Source organism: Chiloscyllium plagiosum, chromosome 12, assembly GCF_004010195.1.
Source record: "Chiloscyllium plagiosum isolate BGI_BamShark_2017 chromosome 12, ASM401019v2, whole genome shotgun sequence".
NCBI classification, from domain to species: domain Eukaryota; kingdom Metazoa; phylum Chordata; class Chondrichthyes; order Orectolobiformes; family Hemiscylliidae; genus Chiloscyllium; species Chiloscyllium plagiosum.
The window spans coordinates 45139922-45164803 of record NC_057721.1 but is presented as its reverse complement, the minus strand read 5'-3'; the positions used below and the strand labels follow the sequence as shown (position 1 = coordinate 45164803).

Here is a 24882-nt window from a genome sequence, read left to right as displayed (position 1 = left end):
TCCCGCATGAACCCTCAAACTGTTATGACACAAGGTAAACTCTCCTGTTTACTATCAACCAGCAACATAAAAGAAGATTTATTCCATGCAGTAATCCATGAAAATTCAAAAGGCTAAGAACTATTTAAAGTAAAAATTAACAACTTTATTTCTTAGAGTATAACAGAGAATAATTAACGACTATTTACAACTCCTCTCTAAACTATCTTTTACCTTCCCTTCTATAATACTCCTCCGATAAAACTCCGATTACAATTTACAAAACAAAACTTATCTCAACACTAGGCAGCTTTCAGTTTTCTCTGTATTCCTCTCGTTTTTTTCTTCTTAGCGATTTTGCTTCACAGGTTACTGATCAATAAAGGTACCATTTAAGAGAGCTATTTTTCAGACCGTCTTCACACGCTGGGCTTGGCAGTTTTCCTCTCACCTGTTCAATTTTCTCCGGTCTTATACCCCCAAAGCATCGGATTGCGTCATTGGCTTTTAAGATTGAGGATACACTAAATTCAAACTGGATTGGAGTTTGGTATTTTTCAGGGTATGATTTAAACTGATTGGCCTAATTCAAATCTGTTTTGTCATTTCCAGGCAACCAGATATCCTAGCCAGGCCAGTAGCTGGAGGACATGTTACATTGTATCTTTTCTCAGAACACTTAGTGCTCTCAGATAGTCTTTGCTGGCTTTTAACCCTCTGAAAAGGTACAGTACACCCACATCTTCATAACATTTCACTTTCAACAATAGAAAATATGAAAACAGAAAGAAAGGTAAGTAACTTTTACAAAGGTAGGGAAATTTTCTCATGACCTCCAGTACTAATATTTTTGAAATTATTTGCTGAAAAGGTTTTCTGAATCACTCGGATCTCGTCATTTCTACATTAACTGAACAACTAATGTTGTAGATTGTGTGTTTTTGCATGAGTTTTTGATCCAAAGATATATGTTTGGGCTTACTCAGCGGGTAAGTGGACTATCCCACTCATTCCATCCCAACATTTTAGCCAATAAATATATTTAGGGCTGTACACAGTAGGGGCTGACCACTTTTTAAAAATTCAGAAATTAATATTTAGGGCCAGGCATATTGCAGTTCTGCATTGCTATAAAGTAGCACAGATTCAGTCTGCTTGAAAATGTCAACAACTTATTTCATTTTTCAGGCTACAACTTGCAGTAACAAATACCTACAACCACATCCTTTTCTAGCTTGCTCCTGTGGACAATTACTTGTGGTTTCTTTCTGATCCTCATCTCATTCGCACATCCAGCTCTCAAAGCAATAAAGTAAAATATCTCCCAAAATATAATTAGATACACTAAGTGAAAATTCATATGAGTACTCTCAAAACAATTATTTACACAGAAACAAGAACAAAAATATTTCACAGCTGAAGAGTCTGCAAAATGCATAGGTGGTTTGACAAATTCTTCCAGATACTATAACCTTTTCAAAATTTAAACTTCACACTTAGGAGTTCAAGTTGTAGGTGGATTAGTATCTTGAATGTTGTTAGTACGTTGATTATGGTCTACCACAACCTCATTATTCAAGTTTACTTTTGGGTAATTTTATAGAGTTCCTAGAGGTGGATTTTGTTTTCCTCAATGTTGTTCCATTAGGTGTTATGGCTTTTGAGAATCAATGTTCACTATACAACACTGCCTTCAGTCACAGAATATGAGCTACTGCTTCTTGCAGTTATGCTGACCAAAACTTATCAATCTTAAACACACCTTTCATTTTGATGGTTCCTTTAACAGCACCTTGTAAACCTGGTCACTACCACCTGGAAGAACAATGGCAGCAGGTGCATGAGTAAACTACTACTACTAAGTTCACTTCCGTGTCACACACCATCCTAACCTGGAACCATTCCCTCACTACTAATGGGTCAAAATTCTCAAATTCTTTTCATAACAGTACTGTGGATGTTCCTACACTCCAAGAACTGAAGCAGTTTGAGGAGGCAGCTTCTTGTTTAGGACAATTTGGGATGGGCAATAATGTTGGCCCAGCCAGCAATGTCCACAACCCATGAATAATAAAACAAAACAAGCCATTTTGTTTACCTGTAAATATTGTGGAATTACTATATTCTTAATTGATGTGGTAATCAGTGTGTTCAAGGGCACTGGCTTGCAGTAGACAAAGTCAAATCTCTATCTTTTTAGTAAAAGGCAATCTCATCAAGGTGGTGCCCTTGCCAATGTTTTGCACCAAATCATTTTCCAATGGGTTGAATTTAGTTTCCACACTGCTTATTAAATAAATTCATATGGAATTCTCTGATACCAAAGTCCAGAGTAAGTGTTTCAAGTTCAATGTCAGAATAATTGGATTGTACCTATAATAGACTTTTGAATCCAAATAGAAATGTTTTGCCATCATTTAAGATGCATGGCCTAACTCTTTGTGATGCATTGACTTCCAGGATCATCATCTTCCTTGGGCCATAGTACAGTAGGATGCACACTTCTGTTGACAACATCTGTTTGATCCGTACATGCTTTTACAGTCCACTTGCCATATAGAGGAGTCTTTTCTTCTGAGTTTGCTTAACGAAGATATTTTAGCAGAAACACTGAATAGACATAGTGCTACGAAGTTAAAAATATCTCTCCTACATCACCAAAATGAAGGAGCTGGTCACTGACTTCAGGAAGAGGAGCAGAGGACACACTCTGGTCAGCATCAATGATGCTGAAGTGGAGATGGTTGAGAGCATAAAAATCCTGGGAGTGATGATCACCAATAATCTGTCCTGATCCACCCATGTCGACACAATGGTCAAGAAAGCACAACATTGTCTCAACTTCCTCAGCAGGCAAAGGAAATTTGGCATGTCCAAAAGGACTCTTACCAATTTTTACAGATGCACCACAGAAAGAATTCTATCTGGATATATCAAAGCAACTGCTCTTCCCAAGACTGCAAGAAACTACAAAGAACACAGCCTTCCATACATTGACTCCACCTGCACTTTCCATTGCCTTGGAAAAGCAACCAACATAAACAAAGACCTCTCCCATCCTGATTATACTCTCTTCCACCTTCTTCAGTTGGGCAGAAGATATGAAAGTTTGTATACATTAAATAGCAGCTTCTTCCCACTGTTATTAAACTTCTGAATGAACCTTTTAAATTTAATGTTGATCTGTGCATTTCTCTGCAGCTCTGTTCTATTAGCCTATGCACTTTGTACAGTATTGTCTGCCTATTTTGCACACAAAACAGAACTTTTCACTGTACCTAGATAATGTGACAATAATAAATCAAATCAAATCTAAGAAATCTCTATAATTTTGTTTTATCTTGGGAAGTAGGCATTATCGTAAACCTTCCACATTGCCTGGATTGAGATATTGAGTGGCACGGTGGCTCAGTGGTCAGCACTGCTGCCTCACAGCACCAGGGTTCCAGGTTTGATTACAGCATTGGGCGACTGTGTGGAATTTGCACATTCTCCGTGTCTGCATGGGTTTCCTCCGGGTGCTCCGGTTTCCTCCCACAGTCCAAAGATGTGCAGGTCAGGTGAATTGGCCATACTAAATTGCCCATAGTGTTAGGTACATTAGTCAGAGGGAAATGGGTCTGGGTGGGTTGTTCTTCGGAGGGTTGGTGTGGAAGAAGGGCCTGTTTCCACACTGTAGGAAATCTAATCTAACCTTTCACGGCTTGAAAAGACAGCAAAATAATTTTATCTGACCTACAGTCACCTGACACTTGCTACTGAAGAAAAGGTCATGCACAACAAGCCGCTATCATTATGAAATGTATATTTTGCTCATACATTTTAGTTTTATCCATCATTGCATTTGATTGGCAACACATATATATCTGAATAATTTCTGGATTTTTTTCCCCATATGCTGCTGAAACAAATCTTGATCAAAAGGCAGTCCCCTTCAGAACAGCATTTGGAAGATTGTGTTTCCAAAGCATTTTCTTGAGATTTCTTTGTCAAGTGAACTGACCAATATCCATGTTTGGCATCCAGTTTGAAGAATTGAGCTCTTGTGAATTTCGGATTGATTCCTCTAATATAAGAATTTTGAGCACCTCTTTAGAGGAAGTTCTGACAACTTAGATCCAAATAAAACCTAATTGTGCTTTCTTCATGTTGCACACATCTAACAGAACTGCATCAATTTGTAATTTGAAGTACATGACGCATAATTCTATTACTTTCCATATCATCCAGCTCACCTCAAGCTTCTTTTGCATGAGAGGACTGCATTTTCTGGGAGGGTCAAATTGCATTTTCTGAAGTTCAATGCAGCATCCTCTGAACATTCCTGTGCCATCAAATCCATCTAAGTAAAACTGTTGCAGGTTCTACACTGATTGGAGCTAAGTATTCTTGATCTTTTCTGTTGCAAATGGTAAGAACAGAGAAGATGGTAAGAGAGGTGGGGTTGTGGCATTGTTAGTCAAGGACTGTATTATGACTGCAAAAAGGACATTTGAGGATTCATCAACTGAGGTAGTATGGGCTGAGGTTAGAAACAGGAAAGGAGAAGTCACCCTGTTGGGAGTTTTCTATAGGCCTCCGAATAGTTCCAGAGACTTAGAGGAAAGGATAGCAAAGTTGACTCTCAAACGGACTCCGAATGACAGGGTAGTTGTTATGGGGGACTTCAACTTCCCAAATATTGACTGGGAATACTATACCTCACATACTTTAGATGGGTCAGTTTTTGTCAATAATGTACATGAGAGTTTTCTGACATAGTATGTAGACAGGACAACAAGGGGCGAGATCACATTAGATTTGGTACTAGATAATAAACCCAGCCATGTGTTAGATTTGGAGGCAGGTGAGCACTTTGGTGATAGTGACCACAAATCAGTTGTGCGTACTTTAGCAATGGAAAGGGATTAGTATACACCAGAGGGCAAGAGTTAAAGCTGGGGGAAGGCAATTATGATGTGATTAGACAAGATTTAGAATGCATAGGATGGGGAAGGAAACTGCAGGGCATGGGCACAATAGAAATGTGGAGTTTATTCAAGAAACAGCTACTGTGTGCCCTTGATAATTATGTACCTATCAGACAGGGAGGAGAGGTTGAGCACAGGAGCTGTGGCTTACTAAGGAAGTTGAATTTCTTGTCAAGAGGAAGAAGGAGGCTTATCTTAGGATGAGATGTGAAGACTCAGTTAGGGTGATTGAGAGTTACAAGGTAGCCAGGAAAGACCTAAAGAGAGAGCTAAGACGAGTTAGGAGGGGACATGAAAAGCTATTGATGGATAGGATGAGGGAAAGCCCTAAAGCTTCCTATAGGTATATTATGGATAAAGGAATGCCTAGAGTAAGATTAGGGCCAATCAAGGACAGTAGTGGGAAGTTGTGCGTGGATTCAAAGGAGATAGGGAAATGCACTAAATGAATATTTTTTGTCAGTATTCATACTGGAAAAAGACAATGTTGTCGAGGTGAATACTGAGAAACAGGCTACTAGACTAGATGGGATTGAAATTCACAAGGAGGTGGTGTTAGAAATTCTGGAAAGTGTGAAAATAGATAAACCCCCTGGGCCGGATGGGATTTATCCAAGGATTCACTGGGAAGCCAGGGAGGAGATTGCCGAGCCTTTGGCTTTGATTTTTATGTCCTTATTGTCTACAGGAACAGAACCAGAATACTGGATAGCAAATGTTGTTTCTTTGTTCAAGAAGGGGAATAGAGACAACCATGGTAAGTATAGACCAGTGAGCCTTAGTTTGGTTGTGGGTAACGTCTTGCAAAAGGGTATAAGAGATAGGATTTATAATCATTTTGATACAAATAGGCTGATTAGGGATAGTCAACATGGCTTTGTAAAGGGTAGATTGTGCCTCATAAACCTTATTGAGTTCTTTGAGAATGTGACCAAACAGATAAATGAGGGTCAAGCCATTGATGTGGTACATATGGATTTCAGAAAGGCATTTGATAAGGTTCCCCATGGTAGGCTACTGCACAAAATACAGAGGCATGGGATCGAGGGTGATTTCATGGTTTGGATCAGAAATTGGTTAGCAGAAAGGTGGTAGAGGGTGGTGGTTGATGGGAAATATTAATCCTGGAGTTCAGTTACTAGTGGTGTGCCTTAAGGATCTGTTTTGGGTCAACTGCTGTTTGTCATTTTATAAACAACCTGGATGAGGGCGTAGAAGGATTGGTTAGTAAATTTGCAGACAACACTAAGGGCGGATAGTGCCGAAGGATGTTGTAGGTTACAGAATGACATAGGTAAGCTGCAGAGTGGGGCTGAGAGTTGGCAAATGGAGTTTAATGCAGAAAAGTGAGAGGTGATCCACTTTGGAAGGAGTAATGGAAATGCAGAGTACTGGGCGAACGGTAAGATTCTTAGCAGTGTAGATGAGCAGAGAGATCTCGGTGTCCATATACATAGTTGCCATTCAGGTTGATAGGGCTGTTAAGGCGGCATACAGTGTGTTAGCTTTTATTAGTAGAGAGATAGAGTTTCGGTACCATGAGGTCAAGCTGCAACTGTACAAAACTCTGGTGTGGCTGCACTTGGAGTATTGCGTGCAGTTCTGGTCACCGCTTTATAGGAAGGATGTGGAAGTTTTGACAAGGTTTCAGAGAAGATTTACTAAGATGTAACCTGGTATGGAGGGAAGGTCTTATGAAGAAAGGTTGAGGGACATGATGTTGTTTGCGTTCAAGAAAAGGTGGTTGAGAGGTGACTTAATTGAGACATAAGGTAATCAGAGGGTTAGATCGGTTGGACAGCGAGAACCTTTTTCCTGGATAGTGATGGCTAGCTTAAGTGGGCACAGCTTCAAATTGAGGGGTGATATATATAGGCTTGATGTCAGAGGTAGTTTCTTTACTCATTGCTAGGGGCTTGGAAGGCACTGCCTGCAATAGTTGGAGACTCGCCAACTTTACAGGCATTTAAATGGTCATTGAATACGGATATGGACGAGAATGGAATAATGTACGTTAGATGGGCTTCAGATTGGTTTCACAGGGTGGCACAACATCGAGGGCTAAAGGGCCTGTACTGCACTATAATGTTCTGTGTTCTATGTAACTTTGTGATCTCGTCAATGGTCATGTTATTAAGATCTATGTACATTGATCATCCTGCTATTGCTAGTCAATACATGTCCAAAAATATTTACAGTTCCCACACAGAATTGACATAGCTGCATTTTAATGTCAGTGTACCAATGCAAGAGATGGGTGTCCAATGACATATAATTAATTTTGCTGTAGTAGCTTGTCCTGACAATTCAAGTAGACATCCTTCATGATTCTGAACGATAGAATAATTACACTTATCCTTGTGTCAACTTTAGTGTTGTGTCAGCATAGATGGAGACTCTGGTTCTGTTTTGACACTTCACTTCACGAGAGAGAAGTCAAAGAAAATCTCTGTCTGGACAACCAGCAACCTCAGCAATGGCTGTTGAAGGGGACTAAATAATCACATACTCTATCTGATCCACCTCCATTTCCATCTGAGGCTAACCTGTCTCCTTCTCGATTAACATAAGCACACAGTAAGAAAGATCAGGAGTAGACCACTCGAGCCTGCTCAGCTGTTCAATGCGATCATGTCTGATCATTCAAATCAGTACCCTGCCCCCCTGCTTTCTCATACCATTTAATCCCTTTAGACCAACAAACTATATCAATCTCCTTGAAAATATTCAACATTTTTGCCTCAACTACTTTCTATGGCAGAGAATTCCAAAGGCTCACTACTTTCCAGCTGAAGACATTTCATTTCATCCTAGTCCTCAATGGCTTAGCTTATATCATTAGACTGTGACACTGGTTCTGTACTCCCCAGCCATTGAGACTATGCTTCCCTGGTTTACCCAGCAGGACTTTATAGGTTTCTATGACAGCCCTTCTCATTCTTCTAAATTTCAATGAATGTGATCCTAATCGATCTAGTCTGTCTTCACACATCTGTTCTGCCCTCCCAGGAATCAATCTGGTAAAACTTTGTTGCACACCCTCAATGGAGAGGGCATCCTTTTGTGGATAAGAATACCAAAACTGCAACAATATTCTAGGTGTGGTCTCATCAAGATGGGCAATTGCAGCAAGACACTCTTGCTCCTGTAGTCAAATCCTCACGCTTTGAAGGCCAACATACTATTTGCACCTTTCACTGTCTATTGCACCAGCACAGTTACTTTCAGTGACTGTACACAGGCACCTAGATCTCATTGTCGCTAATGGCTCAGGCACTAGAAAATCAGGTTTTCACTTCTTTCTTCTGCTGGAGAATTTCAGATACAAAAATAGACCCAGTCCCTCTATTATGCGACTACGGTGAAATTCAGTTGAGTTCACGACATCCACTGACAAACAAAGCAATTGATTCTTGTGGCCTCTGAGGCAGGTCTGAGGTATTTCCAAACAGTTTCTATTTTCATCATTTACGCATCTGGTTCTACAATAGTTAAATAGTTATAAAGCATAGCTTCACCCTCTGGAAAAAAGAAGCTTGAATTTTGATGGGACGTCTGTGAACTAATTCATACCAGGAGGTTACATGGCATTTTACAATACCTGCACAGATCTGGGCATGCATTGTGGCTTATGAACAGAAATGTGCTCTTTGGCACCAGTGGTGGTTCACAATTTAAACTGGATACATAACCCCCAATTTTGGGAATTTTAATTCAAAGCCTAAAAGGTCAACTTATATAAGCATAATCTGTAGCATCTTATATTTAAGAGGAGCATATACAAAAGGAACTGACCAATTACAGCACAGCGTTTAAGAGTCAGACTCACAACAATATTGCTTATGATACTGCACAGATCTGGCGTTACAACAAATGAAAACAATAGCTAGCATAAAGATCTATAAAGTTACTGCAGTTGTGTTCAGTCTAGATGTGTTATTGCAATAATTTCATTAAGCAGTAGGAGAGAAAGCTATGCTATCTTTGATTTATGGGTGTATCTACACTGAATGGACTGCAGCAGTTCAAGGTAGCAAGTAATTATCATCTCAAAGGTATTTAAGTTTGGGTAATAGATGTGGGCTTTATCAGTGATATATCCATCCCATGGAAGAATTTTTTAAAAATCTGAGTACTGAATATGAACAGAGAATTAGATAAGCATTCTATTAAAAAACACCAACACTCAAAGGAGCAATTACCAAGATAACTAAATGCACAATGTGAACAATGTGTGACAACACAGATAGCCATAAACTGATTAGCTGATGAGCATTGCAGGTTTGCCTTCCCCTCTCGAGAGGAGAGGTTTGATATTCTAAATTACCTTCTGGTGATAAAATAGCTTGAAGATTATCAAATAGATCAATGATGATACTTAGACAATTAAGCAACTTAACTGTGCATGAGGAACACAGGTAGTTGACTTGTTAATAAAAGGGCAAGCATATTAAAGAAGCTTATTTGATTATGTCTGTTACTGAGTTAATACTGATATTGTACAGTACCTCAGACCCACGTTGTGTACTCCTGTATCACGTAGGTTTGTTAGCGTGATGAGAAAGACCTGAACTAGTTAGGAGTGTGTGGGAAATTGAACATTGATTCAAAAGGTGCAAAAAGTACAGCTTGAAATGAAGGCCAGGAAATAAAGAGCACTTTCCAGGTGGACCAAAGATTGGAAAATATACAAAAAGTCGTCCAGTTTCACTCAAAGGTAAATGGAAGGACAAAAGTGAGCAAGGCAGATGAGTTGCAGTGCATATTGACACATAGGATTATGATTTGTTTTAGTCGTCACTAAAATATGCCTCAGAAGGGCTGCAATGACCGCTTAATGCTCATGGTCACAGGGATTTCAGACCATGTAGAATAACAAAGGAAGTAGGGTGCTACATTGATGAAACAAACATCTGCAGCCATAAGGAATTATTATAGGGAAAAACCAATTGATGGTATAGTTAACTCTGTTTCATAGTGTCATAAATGGTCTATAGCAGAGAAAAAAGCCCTTCAGCCCAGAGTCTGCCTCAGTAAAAAACTATTCCAAACCCATTTTTCAACACTCAGCCTGTATCCTCTGGCATCGTAAATGCACATGTAAACACTACTCAAATGTTGACGGTTTTTGCCTAGATCATCCTTACAGGCAGAAAGTTCCAGATTCCTACCACTTTGAGTAAAACAGCTTTTCATCAATCTCCTCCAAAAAGCCTCGTGTCCCTCACCTTAAATCTACGCCCCTTGTCGTTGATCCCTCCACCAAGGGGAAAGTTCCCTCCTGTCAACCCTATCTATACCCCTCAAATTTAAATGTCAATCATGTCCCCCCTTCATCTCTCTCTCCATAAATGCTGCCAGAAATGCTGAATTTCTCCAGCATTTTCTATTCTTATTTCAGATTTTTAGCATCCAAAGTATTTTGCCTTTGTTTGATGAATTAAGAGTTGAATTAGGCAACAAAAATATGCAACCACACTACTGGAATATTGCAGCAGACATCCAGTCCAAGTACAACAGAAGATCAAATTTGCAGGCACTTTCTAACAAATGCAAAAACTATAAAGGTAGAAATAATGTAGAACTCTAGTTGTTTAAATATAAACTGAAGTACAGTCAATGTTAAAGTTACAGAAGGCAGAGAACTGCTACATTGCAACAAGTAGTATGCCCAACAAGGGGGTAGAAATCTGGGTTTACCGTATATACTCAAGTAATTCTTGGTACTGTAGATGAGCAGAGAGATCTCTGTGTCCAGGTACGACCCAGGTTGACAGGGTTGTTAAGAAGGCATACAGTGTTTTGGCTTTTATTAATAGAGGGATCGAGTTCCGGAACCATGAGGTTATGCTACAGCTGTACAAAACTCTAGTCCGGCCGCACTTGGAGTATCGTGTAAGTTCTGGTCACCGCATTATAAGAAGGATGTGGAAGCTTTGGAAAGGGTGCAGAGGAGATTTACTAGGATGTTGCCTGGTATGGAGAGAAGGTCTTACGAGGAAAGGCTGAGGGACTTGAGGTTGTTTTCGTTAGAGAAAAGAAGGTTGAGAGGTGACTTAATAGAGACATATAAGATAATCAGAGGGTTAGATAGGGTGGACAGGGAGAACCTTTTTCCAAGTATGGTGACAGCGAGCACGAGAGGGCATAGCTTTAAATTGAGGGGTGATAGATATAGGACAGATGTCAGAGGTAGTTTCTTTACTCAGATAGTAGATTCGCCTGCAAAAGTAGTAGATTCGCCAACTTTAAGCACATTAAGTCGTCATTGGACAAGCATTTGGACATACATGGAATAATGTAGGTTAGATGGGCTTCAGATTGGTAGGACAGGTCGGTGCAACATCGAGGGCCGAAGGGCCTGTACTGCACAGTAATGTTCTATGTTCTAATAGTTGAATTTTGACTACTTTTTAATGTTACATTTATGGGGGACATCTATTACATGGATACTACCTTTGAGGGGCTGAAATTCATGCCCGTTAAAATTCATTCAGAAGCCCAACTGATCTCTAAATGAATATATAAAAATAACGAATTATGGTATTTCTGAAAACCCAGAGCTGAATACAACAACCAGTGGGCAGGTAGACCGGGAGCAGAACAACTGGAAAGCTGGAGTGGGATGTGATGGCTGGCACACTGACTCACAAATGTTGATCGTTATCTGTAAAGAACTAGGGTCAACGTTTAATGAGATATATGGAAAATTCCAGGTTATTTGACCAAAAATAGGGGGTCGACTTTTACATGAGATCGATTATCACTCCAGTATATACAGTAGTTTTAGACAATCACCTGGGGAGGAGGAAGGGGTAAGCCGCACAAATTCAGTTAGTTTGGCATAGTGATGAAAAAGATCAAAACTAAATTGGAACAATGGTTCTAAATTAAGGAAGGCCAGTTTCACTAGATTAAGAAGTGACTGACCAAAAATGAGCTACAAACAAATTCTTGAAGGTAATCCAGTGTCAGGTTAATGGGCGACTTTCAGAAAAAGATTCAAGGGGCTTATGGTAAACCTGCATCCTCAAAACGTCAAAACAGTCAAATCTAGAGACACTGGGTAACAGGGTGAACATGGGCGTAAGAAATATCTATGCCAGATAACATGAACCTAATACTACAAAAAATCTCAATGCAACAATAGAAATGTGAAATGAAAAGAAAATTTAGGAAAGTAAAATGAGCGCAAGAAGAAAAAGAATCAAAGTACCATTAAGGGAAATCCAAAGATTATAAGCAAAAAGAGAGACAGGGTGGACTTCAATACTTAAGCCAGTATTCACTGCCCATCACTAGTTGCTATCAGGTGGTGGTGCTGAGCTACCTCCTCTAACCACTGCAGTCCACGTTCTTTAAGTAGATGCCCAGTGCTTTTAGGAAAGGAGTTCCAAAATTTTGACCCAGCATCACTGAATGAATGGCAACATGTTTCCAAGTCAGGAAGATATGTGGTTGGAGGGAAACTTGTAGGTCACAGCGTTTCCATCGATATGCTGCCCTTTTTCTTCTAGATTGAAGTCGTCATGCATTTCAAAAGGTGCTATTTAAGAAGCCTTGGTGAATTTCTGCAGTGCATCTTGTAAATACACACTGCTGCTATTGAGTATTCGTGTTGGTGGGAGTGCCAATCAAGCTGGCTGCTTTAACCTGGATTGTGTCAAGCCTGAGTGTTGCTTGAATGACACACATCCAGGTAAGCAGGAAGTATTCCATCACACTCCTGACTTTTCCTTTGGCCAAGCTCTGGTGAGTCAGTCAGTGAGTTACTCACTGCAAAATTCCTAATACTTTGTAGCCATAGTATTTATATGGCTAGTCCAAATCAGTTTTTGGTCAGGCTAACCCAGAGGATGACTATAGTGGAGGATTGAGCAATAGTAATGCCACTGAACGTAAATGGGTGATGGTTAGAGTCTCTCGTGCTGCATATGGTCATTTGTCAGCCAAGCTTGAATATCACCCAGGTCTTGAAACAAATCGCCATGACTGCATCAGTATCCGAGGAATCGTAAATGGTGCCTAACATTGTACAATCAGCAGTGAACCTTTCCACTTCACTTTCTGATGGAGGGAAAGTCACTGATGTAATTCCTGGAAAGATGCCTAAGAGCTGAGACGACTGACCTTCAACAACCATCATCCAAAGATATGCAGGTTAAGTGGACTGGCTATGTTCATGTTCAGGGATGTGGGAATTTGATGGTTAGCCATGAGAAATGCAGGGTCACAGGGATAGGGTAGTGGGATTGGTCTGGTGGGATGATCAGAGGATTAGTGTAGACTTGTTGGGCCAAATGGCTTGTTTTCATACTGTAGGGATTCAATGGAACCATAATCATTTTCCTTTGCTAGGTACGAATCCAACCAGAGTGTCTTCCCACCCCTCGTTCCCACTGACTCTAGTTTTCCTAGGGGCCCTTGATATCACACTTGGAAAAATATAGCCTTGATGTTCAGGGTACTCACCTGACAGAAGACAAACTGAGCATCAGTGAGCAGATTAATACAAAGCAAATAATGATGACACCTCCCATTGCTTCACCGATAATCCAGGAGTAAACCTATATGGGTAATTGGTTGGATCAATTTGCCCTATTGTGTTAAGTGATGTAGCTGAGCAATTATCTACATTGTCTGGTAGATGCCAGTCTCACAACTGTACTAGCAAGCTTGGATTGGATGCAGCAAGTTTTGAAGGACACATCTTCAGTACTGGAGTCCTGTCAGGGCCTATCCTCTTTGCTGTATCCAGTGACATTAGCCATTTCCTGGTATAACAAAAAGTGAATCAAATTGGTTAAAGACTGGCGTCTGTGATACTATGAACAAGAGTTTCCTACAATTTTCTTTCCGGCTACATGGTGTGCACAGAACCTTGGAGTGACTGCATATTCTTACTTGGAGGGAACGTTGATGTGGATCCCTAGAAGAAAATTGTTGCTAGTGGGCTTATGCAGTTTAGTGCAAAATTAGTCCTGAAGTGTACCTAGAAACAAGCTTAATACAAAAATTGGATTAAAAATAATTAAATGCATCCTATTTCAAAGGATCCATATACTAAATGCTAAAGTTAAACTCTCAAACATGGGAATAATTATAATTCTTCATGTATTAAAAAATACTCACGTTGACCCCAACGCCCTGTCCTTGGATTAAGGTAGTTGGGGTACAGGCCATTAGGTCTGTCCATTTTCTGTAACAACTTCCGAATGTGCAACACCTGCAATTAGTTCGAAACTTAATTTTAACAATTGTAGCACTATTTACACACGCTTTAATGAATTAATGTTAACTTACTGTGAAATTATTTCAACAATTTCAACAACCCACTTTCTCAGTGTCCTCTATTTCATGCGTATTTCAGATGATAGCACAGATTAATCAAATTCAGACCTTCACTAATACTACAGTTAAACTACCACAACACAAACATAGGCATGCTTGCAATGTGCAATTAAGACAAGCAATTTTAAATATCACACATTCCTGGGACTTGAACCCCCTGAACATCTGATTAGGATATTGATTACTAGAACACCAGGTCCTTTAAACAGTACCTTACTTTTGAGATAAGATTGCAAAATAACTTGCATATCAGCAATACCATCACTTTGCGTTCACAGACAGGGTATATGATTGCTGAGTAAACAAACACCAGACCATGGCTGAGAAATAAGGAATTTTATCAGACACTACATTGGAATGTATACCTCAGGTGAACTACATAGCCTCTGATCAAAGCCAACAATGATATTACAAATTCAGGTTGAATGGCTTGGAAACAAAGTTTGTGAGAAGATTTGTAGCTCGGGTGCTCGTTGTTGTGATTCTGTTCGCCAAGCTGGGAATTTGTGTTGCAGACATTTCGTCCCCTGTCTAGGTGACATCCTCAGTGCTTGGGAGCCTCCTGTGAAGCGCTTCTGTGATGTTTCCTCCAGCATTTATAGTGATTTGTATCTGCCGCTTCCGGTTGTCAGTTCCAGCTGTCCGCTGCAGCGGCAGATACAAATCACTATAAATGCCGGAGGAAACATCACAGAAGCGCTTCACAAGAGGCTCCCAAGTACTGTTTAGAAACAAATCCAAAACCAGAAGATTTGCAAATCCGAAGAGTATTGATTAAGTGTGCAAAGGAGCCACATATTAGTTGAATTTTATTTAAAAATAGTTTTAGTTATAACAAATATACGTAATTTAAAATTTTGCAATGAGTATTCGGCATTCATAAGCTTAATCAGTTATACAATTTGAAGCTAACCTTTCGCTCAACCCTCTCCTAACTGAAGGCTTGTTGCTTTAATTCTTCATACGTGCAGCTGTTGGCATCAAACATATCCAAACAAAACTTTCCGAAACTTCCAAACTATGAGTGTGTTAAGGGCTTCTAGTGTTACATTTTATAATTCTTAAGATGTGGGCAGTAAGGGTAAATATGGATGGGTAGTTTCCCAAAGGGCACTAACACTAATAAAGGAGTCATACTCATTAGGTTTGACAGGTTCTATCCTGAAGAGCATTAACCAATGTGTTGAATATCTTAATGATAATCCAGTTGCTTTGGTGATGATTTTCTGATGTTAGTCAACTAAATTAATGGATTTACTGAATTCAATATTATAGTGTGATCTTTTGGGAACTGAAATCAAACTTGGGACTGAGAATTCTAGAGCACCGTATTACTAGATAATTCATCAGTCTTTCCTTTCTTCAATATCTCAAGATTTGAAAGATACAGCTATAGTTGAGGTCATTCATGAAGATAACTTTAATATACTGTCCAAGATTCTTCTCAGATGTCAGGTAACTGATATATTCCCACAACAAAACAATATCTGTAAAATATGGAAAGTCAAGGTTCGGTAGTTTCTCATATCTTACAAAGAAAACACTTACTTTTTTGTAGTAGATGGGATCCCCTGTCAGATAGCTCATGTGGACAAATTCCAAATGTAGTGTCCCAAATTCAGACAAAATGCTACTCCCAGCAGATGCCCAGCCCCAGTTCCGTCCAACACCACTGGCAAATCAAGAACCCAGCAAGAGAAAAAAACATATAATCACAAACAGAAGAGCAAAAGCCAGTTATCAGATGGCTCAGCACAGTGAAGGTGGCAAGCAGCTCGATTCTAATGGCTCCCTAAAGATGAATACCTTAAATTTCTACTTTAGGTAGAGTCAAAAAGTTCAATATTAACACCTCCCTAAATACGGTTTTGACCAATAGTAGCATCATGTTTATTTCATCTTAAATAGATAAGATTGCCTTTGTGTAACAATTTTTTTTCCCTAATTGAAATGCAGAAGTTGTTATTTGATACTCAGATGAAATATCAATGGCACTCTGGCATTTTAACATTCAAACAGAACTATATTTCTGTATGATCATACTTGCAGCATTCCTCATTCCAAAAACTTTAAAAACTGCTGTACTTCTCTTCAGAATGCATTTTACCAACTGATACTTAGAATGTTACCATCAATTTAAATTCTACTAAAATGACAACTCGAAACAGTCTAGTTTATGCACGGTGAATGTCAGCCATCCTCAATTAAGTGTGCTGAATAAGCCATGACAGCCCCACGACTTCAAAATTTCCTGTTAGAAATAATAACCACTTTTTAATTTGTATTTCCACTTTTTGTTGTTAACTTTATTATCATCCAGTAGTCACTTAGAATCCCACACACAATGCCAGCTAATCTCAGACCAATTCCATTGATAGCATTGCTGCTGCATGCCTGAATAACCTAAGATTAAATTCCCTACAGTGGAAACAGGCCCTTTGGCCCAGCAAGTCCACATTGACCCTCCGAAGAGTAACCTACCCAGACCCATTTCCCTCTGGCTAATGCACCTAACACTATGGACAATTTAGCATGGCCAATTCACCTGACCTACACATCTTTAGACTGTGGGAGGAAACCACAGCACCCAGACATGGGGAGAATGTACAAACTCCACACAGACGGTCACCTGAGACTGGAATCGAACCTGGGTTCCTGGCGCTGTGAGGAAGCAGTGCTAACCACTGAGGCACCATGTTACCCCATGCTAAACAATGGTATGTTCTATATTCCAGCCATGGGCCTAGCCTAACAAACCTACAGCTAAATATGGGCTCAACGACAATCCAATCAACCAACACAGACTAAAACTGTGCATATGAATCAATGACTCAAGCCTCGAAACCAGCTTTTGTTTTGGTCTATTTTGCTTTCAAAATGCTTTCGGACAAGGAGTTTCTGGATTTCAAAATTTTCCAGTTTATAATTTTAGCATACTTAAACACATTTGTGAATTGGTACCAAAGACATTAAAATATTCCAATATTAATGTTAAGACACAAAGTGGGCAGAGTTTGAATTCATTCATTTAAAAATACAGGATGATGCATACAGGAATATGCAGGTATTCAGAATAAAATTGAGCATCATCAACAGTTAATTTCTACTCTCTTTTATATATGTTCCTTCATGTTTGCATGTCATGGAAATATAAATGTAAAGACACTTGCAGTTATCTTAAGTCTTGACTTTTTTTTTTTTACATTTTGGGTCCAGTCACTCTTCCACAGAACCAGACCGGAAAGTTAACTGATTTTTCTCCACAAATGCCAGCAGACCTTGGCTTTTCCAGCAACTTCTGTTTTTGTTTCTGATTTCCAACATCCACAGTTCTTTTGGTTTTTATTCTGACTTAATTTGTGCCCTTATACAGAGGAACCTCGATTATGCAGCATTCGATTATCCAAATATCGGATTATTTGGCAAGATCACAAGGTCCCAATGCTCAGCTAAACGATGTTATCCAGCATTTGATTAACCGACCGAAATACTCCCCGCTCGTGTCCTTCGGATAATCAAGGTTCCTCTGTACACCAGTGCTCCCCAAACTATTTTTCAGCGCAACCCTGTTTAACACATACTCGCACACAAAATTAATCTGTCTCTGTCACTGTAGGTCCTCTCCCCTACACACAATTATCAACCCCTCTACATTCTTCCCAGACAGACCAATAATGAACCACTTACCATGCATTACCACCCTCTCCTTTCCAATGGCCCCTACACAAAATAAAGGAGCCCCCAGCACACACAAAGAACCAGCCCTTACCCACTTTCTCAAACACAGTAATTGAACCTCCCCCTCACATTTGGTCTAACTGCCAATAGTACAATTCAATCTCTAGCCAAAGAAAGAAATTTGTACAGTAGACGGACAAGTGAAGAAACAGCAAAGTTTGAAGCTACTGATCATCTCTCCAGCTCAGCCACATGGCATCTTGGTTTTCCCCACATGTTGGATACAGTCACTGGGTAACACTTGTCAGAAATTTAATGCAATGCCACAAATGATGAGTCAGAGTATTGTGGGGCCACATTAAAAAGTTTCAGATAACTGGTGTTGCTGGATTCTGTAGTTCCAGGCTGAAGAGCTAATAATGAATTAACTATAAACTAAGGTTGGGATCTATGCAAACCTCAATGTGGGAAACTGATCAATTTGACTGGAGGCTGACATTTGAGATTTTATGAAGACAGATTACCTACCCAGCACTAATTCTGACATTCTTCAAACAATGTGCATATTCTTCAAACACTATATGAATACAATGCGGCTTGATAAATTCTGATGAAACAAGGTGCTCAACAATAATAAGAAAACGCTGAGATGGCATTAAGTCTGGCATTCCAACACCATTAACTTCTGGATCTACTGTCCCATTTTATATTAAAAAAAGACTTTAAACTTCACTTAGGACTCACTCCCTAAAAACTGTATGACTGCAAGTAGTGTAAAGCAAAGCTGTTCCAAAAATGAAGACATATCAACTGGCAGGTAAATCTATTTTCACTCTGTACACTATCTACGCTAAAAGCATATCACAAAAACACATAAAACCTTCACAATTAACTGAAATATTTCCAGATTAAGGTTTAGCAATTGAACACACTTTCTACATTACCAATTGAGAGGGGCAATCTGTGACACAAACAATGGCATCTATTTATATATAATGCCAAGCAGTAGCATGTGCATGAAAGAAATATGTACACAAAACCTTCAACCTCTAGGTCTACAAATAAACACCCTTACGATAACATTTGAAAGGCATATGTGATCCAATGGTTTTTAATAGCAGCACCTTACATAACTGACTAAATTTAGAAAACTGCTGCTATATCCAAGTAAAGTTAGGATTGTTCAATAATCAGATTTGGATGTGTGGTGTAAAATTATGTCCCAATACATGTGTGAATCATAATGTAACACATGTATTGGGCCAAGCAGTGGAATGTGGTGAAACGGTTAAAAATTATGTCCCAATACATGTGTGAATCTAACCGGAATGGAGGTGTTGCTTAGTCCCGTGTGAATCTTATTACACACCTCCCCGTGTGAATCTTCTTATCTGTATGTAACCAGAATGGAATGTGTTTTTTAGCCTTGCTCTGCTGTTCACATGAATGTTTATATCTGAATTTTCTGGTGCTCCTTACACTCAAGGATTACGCCAGAAAATTGTAAATATTTGTTCCAAAATGTGTGCAAAAACAAATCTAGCAACGAACCAGTAATTTAACATTTGGTCCTGGATTATCCTTTCTACAATTAGCAGTCATTTGGATAATTGTGGATTTTTAAGGAAAGCCATCACATGTTTATGAAAGGTGAATCACATTTAACTTTTTGATGAAGACCCAATAGACAGGTGATGAGCATAAGAGCAGCTCACCTACTAGGAATTCTTGAGCAAGCAACTTGGCTCCAGTCTCCCTACCAGTGCTTATTTACCACTGTGGTGTAAACGGTTAAAAATTATGTCCCAATGCATGTGTGAATCTAACCGGAATGGAGGTGTTGCTTAGTCCCGTGTGAATCTTCTTATCTGTATGTAACCAGAATGGAATGTGTTTTTTAGCCTTGCTCTGCTGTTCACATGAATGTTTATATCTGGAAAAGAGTATATCAGCTGGAAAAGTCTCCAGTTCGGTGAGTCTGCTCCGGGGTTGCGTTTAACCGCCGAGCGTGGGTTGTTGGCAACCGCTCTACGAGAACTGACGGCTCCCAGTTCCGGTAACATGTAGAGTGAGTATAAGCCAGACCCGTTGTAAGTATGAGACCTGGTTGTGGCGACGTTGCGGGGAATAAAATGCTCATATTCTAGCAGACTCGCCTCTTGGTCGTTTGTTCTGTGTCAGACTACTCTCCTACGAACCTGACCTTGAGAATTTTTTAAAACAGGATGATACTGCATTTTTTTTTAAAGAAAAAATGTTTTCCCACAGGGTGTATTCATTGCGAGCAAGGCAATGTTTGCTTATCCCTTTTTGCCCTTTCTGAACTGTTGTTTTAAAGGGAGGTTCAGGACTTTGACTCGTGACAATGATGGAGTGGCAATATCATTCCAAGTCAGAATATATAGCTTGGAGGGGAACTCCATGTCCATTATCATGAAATTAGAATGATGCTCATACAGTTAAATAAATAATCATAATATGATTAATGAAGGCCGGAAAGATCTTGCACATCAGAAGAGGATTCCATGAATGTGGCAATGAAATGTTGGAGGAATAAAAAGGTAACTCTTAGCACCAGTTTCTCTCTCAAACATCTCAAGAGCACTTCAAATGCGTTCAAATGCAGTGACCTCAAGCAAGCATGCTAGGCACTTTTTGCACAGTGAGATCTCAAACAGTTGATTTGTGTTTTTATTCTAAAGCTATGTAATGGCTGAAAGAGCAATGTCACTCAGAAGCCAACAGACGCTCCCTTTTAAGAATTCAAGTCACACTTTGACTTTAACCAGAAAAGACAGACAAAGCTTCCATTTTTCATCTCAATCACAGACGATAAATTTCAACAATGCAGCACTATGGTATTTTAGGTTATTAGCTCAAAGCCCAAATCCAAAATGAAGTGCAACACCAACTGAGCCATGGTGACACACTTTGCACTGAAAATCAATTCAAAAACATTAATATACACTCAGTGATGTATATTTTGTCCAGTAATAATTCTCAAACTGAAGTTTAACAATTTTATGGATTTTATCCATAAAGTAATTAATCTGAATAATGAACATTGCTACGTATTCCTGAAAATAAACTTATGTAAAACACCATTCTGAAAGTCCAAAACCTTATGCCAATCCAACAAACACTAAGTCCACAATAAACTGGCAATGTTAACGATTTGTAAGAAAATGTATTTTCTTGGCTACTTGAAAAATTACTTCTGGCTAAAAACAGCAGCTTATTTGGGAAAACATCTCTGAAATGGGTTAGAAAAGAAACAAAAACAAAGACCAATAACAGCAGAAAACTGTTAACATGACCACTCTCAGAATCATGCAATGCAATTTAGTATCGCACATCAATACTGGGCAGATCTGTTCCCCAAACATGTAACCACAGATTTTACCTTCTCCTCATAAACAGGATTCCCCAATAAACAGGAAATGTGGAGGAACTCCAAATGAAGAGTGCCAAACTCTGCAAGAATGCTCGCTCGTTGCGAGGCCCACACATAATTACGGCCTATCCCACTGGAAAGAGAGAGTCAGGTTCAGTTACAAATGGCACCTCCTCTCCCGCCACCATTGTCCTTAAATATAATAAGCAGCAAGGCAGCAGACAAGATCACAAAGACTAAAAACAGTCAAAGATGCTTCATTGACTGCAAATTAAGTTACATTTTGTAATCAATTACTCAATTACCAATTATTCTGAAACACTTCCGAGCATAATATTCAAAAGCCAGGAAACTGCAACAAAATACTTGACTCCATGTAACAGTCCACAAAGTACTGTGGTAAGCCTTCACTGCTCTGCAAGACCATGACAGCACAACAGGTGACTATTTAAACTAGAAACTCACATTTACACAAACAGACAAGATGCTGGGTGGCTCCATAATATGGTGTGGCAATTTAATTTTTTTTATATAAATCTCACACACTAACAATATGCACTGCAAAATCGTCTTGGCGCTAAGATATTTATTATGTATATTCAGTTAAACTCTTTTCCCGAATTAAGTCTGTTTGATCGTATGTTTAGCATAACAATTTTTCTCAGTCGAAACCTTGCAGAATTCATTGAAATAGCGGTTTACTACATAAAAGGAAGCTTTTTGTCACACTGAATGTACTGTCTTTTGAAAGCAAATCCCTGTCCCTGATACGCCCCACAGTTCTGGATTTTTCTCAGCTTCAAGCAGTTAATCAAGCACCATTTAAAAACAATGCAATTACCTCTGCCTCAACAGGTGCCTACAGCAAGGCATTCCATTGTTTCACAACTTTGAACTAAACTATTTACTCATCCTCTTACTCCGTATTAAGTCAATTATCCTTCATCATTAAAGCCTCAACCAGAATTATCTTAACCTATTCTGCCCATCATGGTCCTTCCTAATTTTATAAAACTGCTAAAATGCCGTTAGTGCTATCAATTGTGGAATCACACTAAATAAATAACAAATGAATAACCCCTGTGCCCTAAACATTACATGAACAGCTTTAGACGATTTAAAAATTGTCAGTCAGGTTCATCATGTGGCTCACTTATGCTACCTGCAAGCTTCATCTATTCATATACAGGAACCTGTTTCCTGCAGGAAAAATACATCCATTGCATTTTCCTTGCATTAAACAAAAAACATGAGGGACAATAGTTTCCTGACGCATCTTCTACCACAACACTGCAACCAGAGTCTACTTTCCAGCCAATCACCACCTTTTCCTTATGCAGTTATAAATTGTGCTTCCATTTGAATTAAGACATTTCTTTCACCTATTATGATAAGTGCAAGACAAAAAGTTTCTGCAGAAGGTCATTTTCTTCCTGCAAGTTATTACATACTAACGATTCAAGCCTCCAAGCCAACATCTTATACAAGCCTCTCTTCAATAAATACCTAGAGGCTTCCTTTGTGTTCTCACATCCTTGTTTTCAAACCTGTACACTCAAACAGCAATATAATTAAGCAATAAGACTTTCATTCCAAACAAATTGATCAAAAGAAGAATCAATTTACAGCAAATACTCCACTTGATATTGCTCAATTAGACTAATTATTAAATGCAGAGCAGGCATCAAAAGCTACATGGAGGACAGCAATTTACACATGATAAAAGGTTTTTAAAACATCATTTACACTTATTCCACGTAGGACTAATTCACAAAAACAGCAATGGAAAATGGTTGCGAACAAGTTTTTAAATTCAAGACCAGTAATTACCGAAAATAATTTGTATCTATTTTCAGATAGTTATGTTAGCTACTTTCTGAATATTGCTTTAAAATAAAGCAAGTCTTTCAGAATATTCTCAAGGGTTGCAAAAAACATAGAATACTATTAAAAGACTTAAAGCATTCAAGAACTTAATAATAAAAATGTCAAATGATCTCCTTACCATAAACTGGTAACCATAACTATAAAATTCTACCCATTTGGTAGAGGACTCTATTTCATTTATTTATTACTTTATCCCTTCACTATATGTTTCCACAAAATGGCCTAAATAATCCATTTATTACCTCCTCAAATTCACGGATTGAATCTTTATTACCGGTTTACTTAACAACAAATCTGATCACTTCTATAATGCTTTCAGTTTGAGGCAAACTTGAAATTTTGACATCATGTATTAATTTGAATTAAAGTTAAGTGCTGGATATTAGAATCCATTTCCTAGTATGTTATATAATGCCTTATCTTGTCAAGCAAGTTATGAAACATCTTGACGTGCAAGTTGAAAAAGCAGTCAGTGACTACTTTAGAAAGACTACTTTAGGAACAATACCTCATTTATGGTTGTAATCCAGTTGTAATTGATATAGAGAAAGATAGAGGAGATAAAGAAAATAAATTATGAAAGATTTTGCACCAGTGTATTGCTGTGAAGTCTCTCGGCATGTTCAGTTGTACAGCATATGTTGACTTTCAATCAGTTCCACTAGATTATGTCAAGAACATATACAACAGTGCATCACACGCATGCCCACACCAACACAACATAAATGTTAATAAGCAACTGTATATCAGCAAAGTTACATAGTGATTTGATGTTTAAAAAAAAAATGGAAAATGCTCGTGCATCAAGAATTCAAATACAGGTTGTAGCCTGCATTTATGTTTTGCTGGTGTGGACATGCACGTAGAACAGGCCCTTCAGCCCACGATGTTGTGCCGAGGATTATTCTTAATCTAAAATAAAATAACCTAACTACGCACCCCTCAATTCACTGCTATCCATGTGCATGTCCAGCAGTCGCTTAAATGTCCCGAATGACTCTGCTTCCACCACCACCACCACCACCGCTGTGAGTGCATGGAATGCATTGCCAACTCTCTGCGTAAAGAACCTACCTCTGACGTCTCCTCTATTTGTTCCTCCTAATATCTTAAAATGATGACCCCTCGTGCCAGTTAATCCTGCCCTGGGGAAAGTCTCTAGCTACTGACTCTATTCATGCTTCTCATGACTTCGTATACCTCGATCAGGTCAGCTCTTTTCCTCCTCCTCTCCAGAGAGAAAGGTCCAAGCTTAATCAACCTCTCTTTGTAAGACAAGCCCTCCAGCCCAGGCAGCATCCTGGTAAACCTTCTTTGCATCCTATAATAGGCAACCAGAACTGGACACAATATTCCAAGTGTAGTCTCACCAGGCTTTGTAGAGCTGCAGCAAAACCTCGCAGCTCTTAAATTCAATCCCCCCGTTAATGAAAGCCAAAACACCATATGCTTTAACAACCCTATCCACTCGGGTGGCAACTTTGAAGGATCTATGCACTTGAACACCAAGATTCCTCTGTTCCTCCACACCGCCAAGAGTCCTGTCTTTAATCCTATATTCAACATTAAAGTTCGACCTTCTAAAATGCATCACTTCGCATTTATCCAGGTTGAATTTCATCT

At 39.0% G+C, this 24882-nt stretch overlaps 1 protein-coding gene across 2 annotated transcripts in view; it reads right to left on the bottom strand.

Annotated features, from left to right (window-relative positions):
• The window catches only part of man1a2 (mannosidase, alpha, class 1A, member 2), a 132783-nt gene that overhangs the window by 38999 nt on the left and 68902 nt on the right, over positions 1-24882 (bottom strand). For both annotated transcript variants that reach the window (XM_043700936.1, XM_043700938.1), the window contains exons 7-8: positions 15849-15972; positions 14082-14175 (exon numbers count right to left, since the gene is read on the bottom strand). In XM_043700936.1, coding sequence (XP_043556871.1) covers positions 14082-14175; positions 15849-15972 — 218 coding nt within the window. The remainder of the gene's footprint in view (positions 1-14081; positions 14176-15848; positions 15973-24882) is intronic.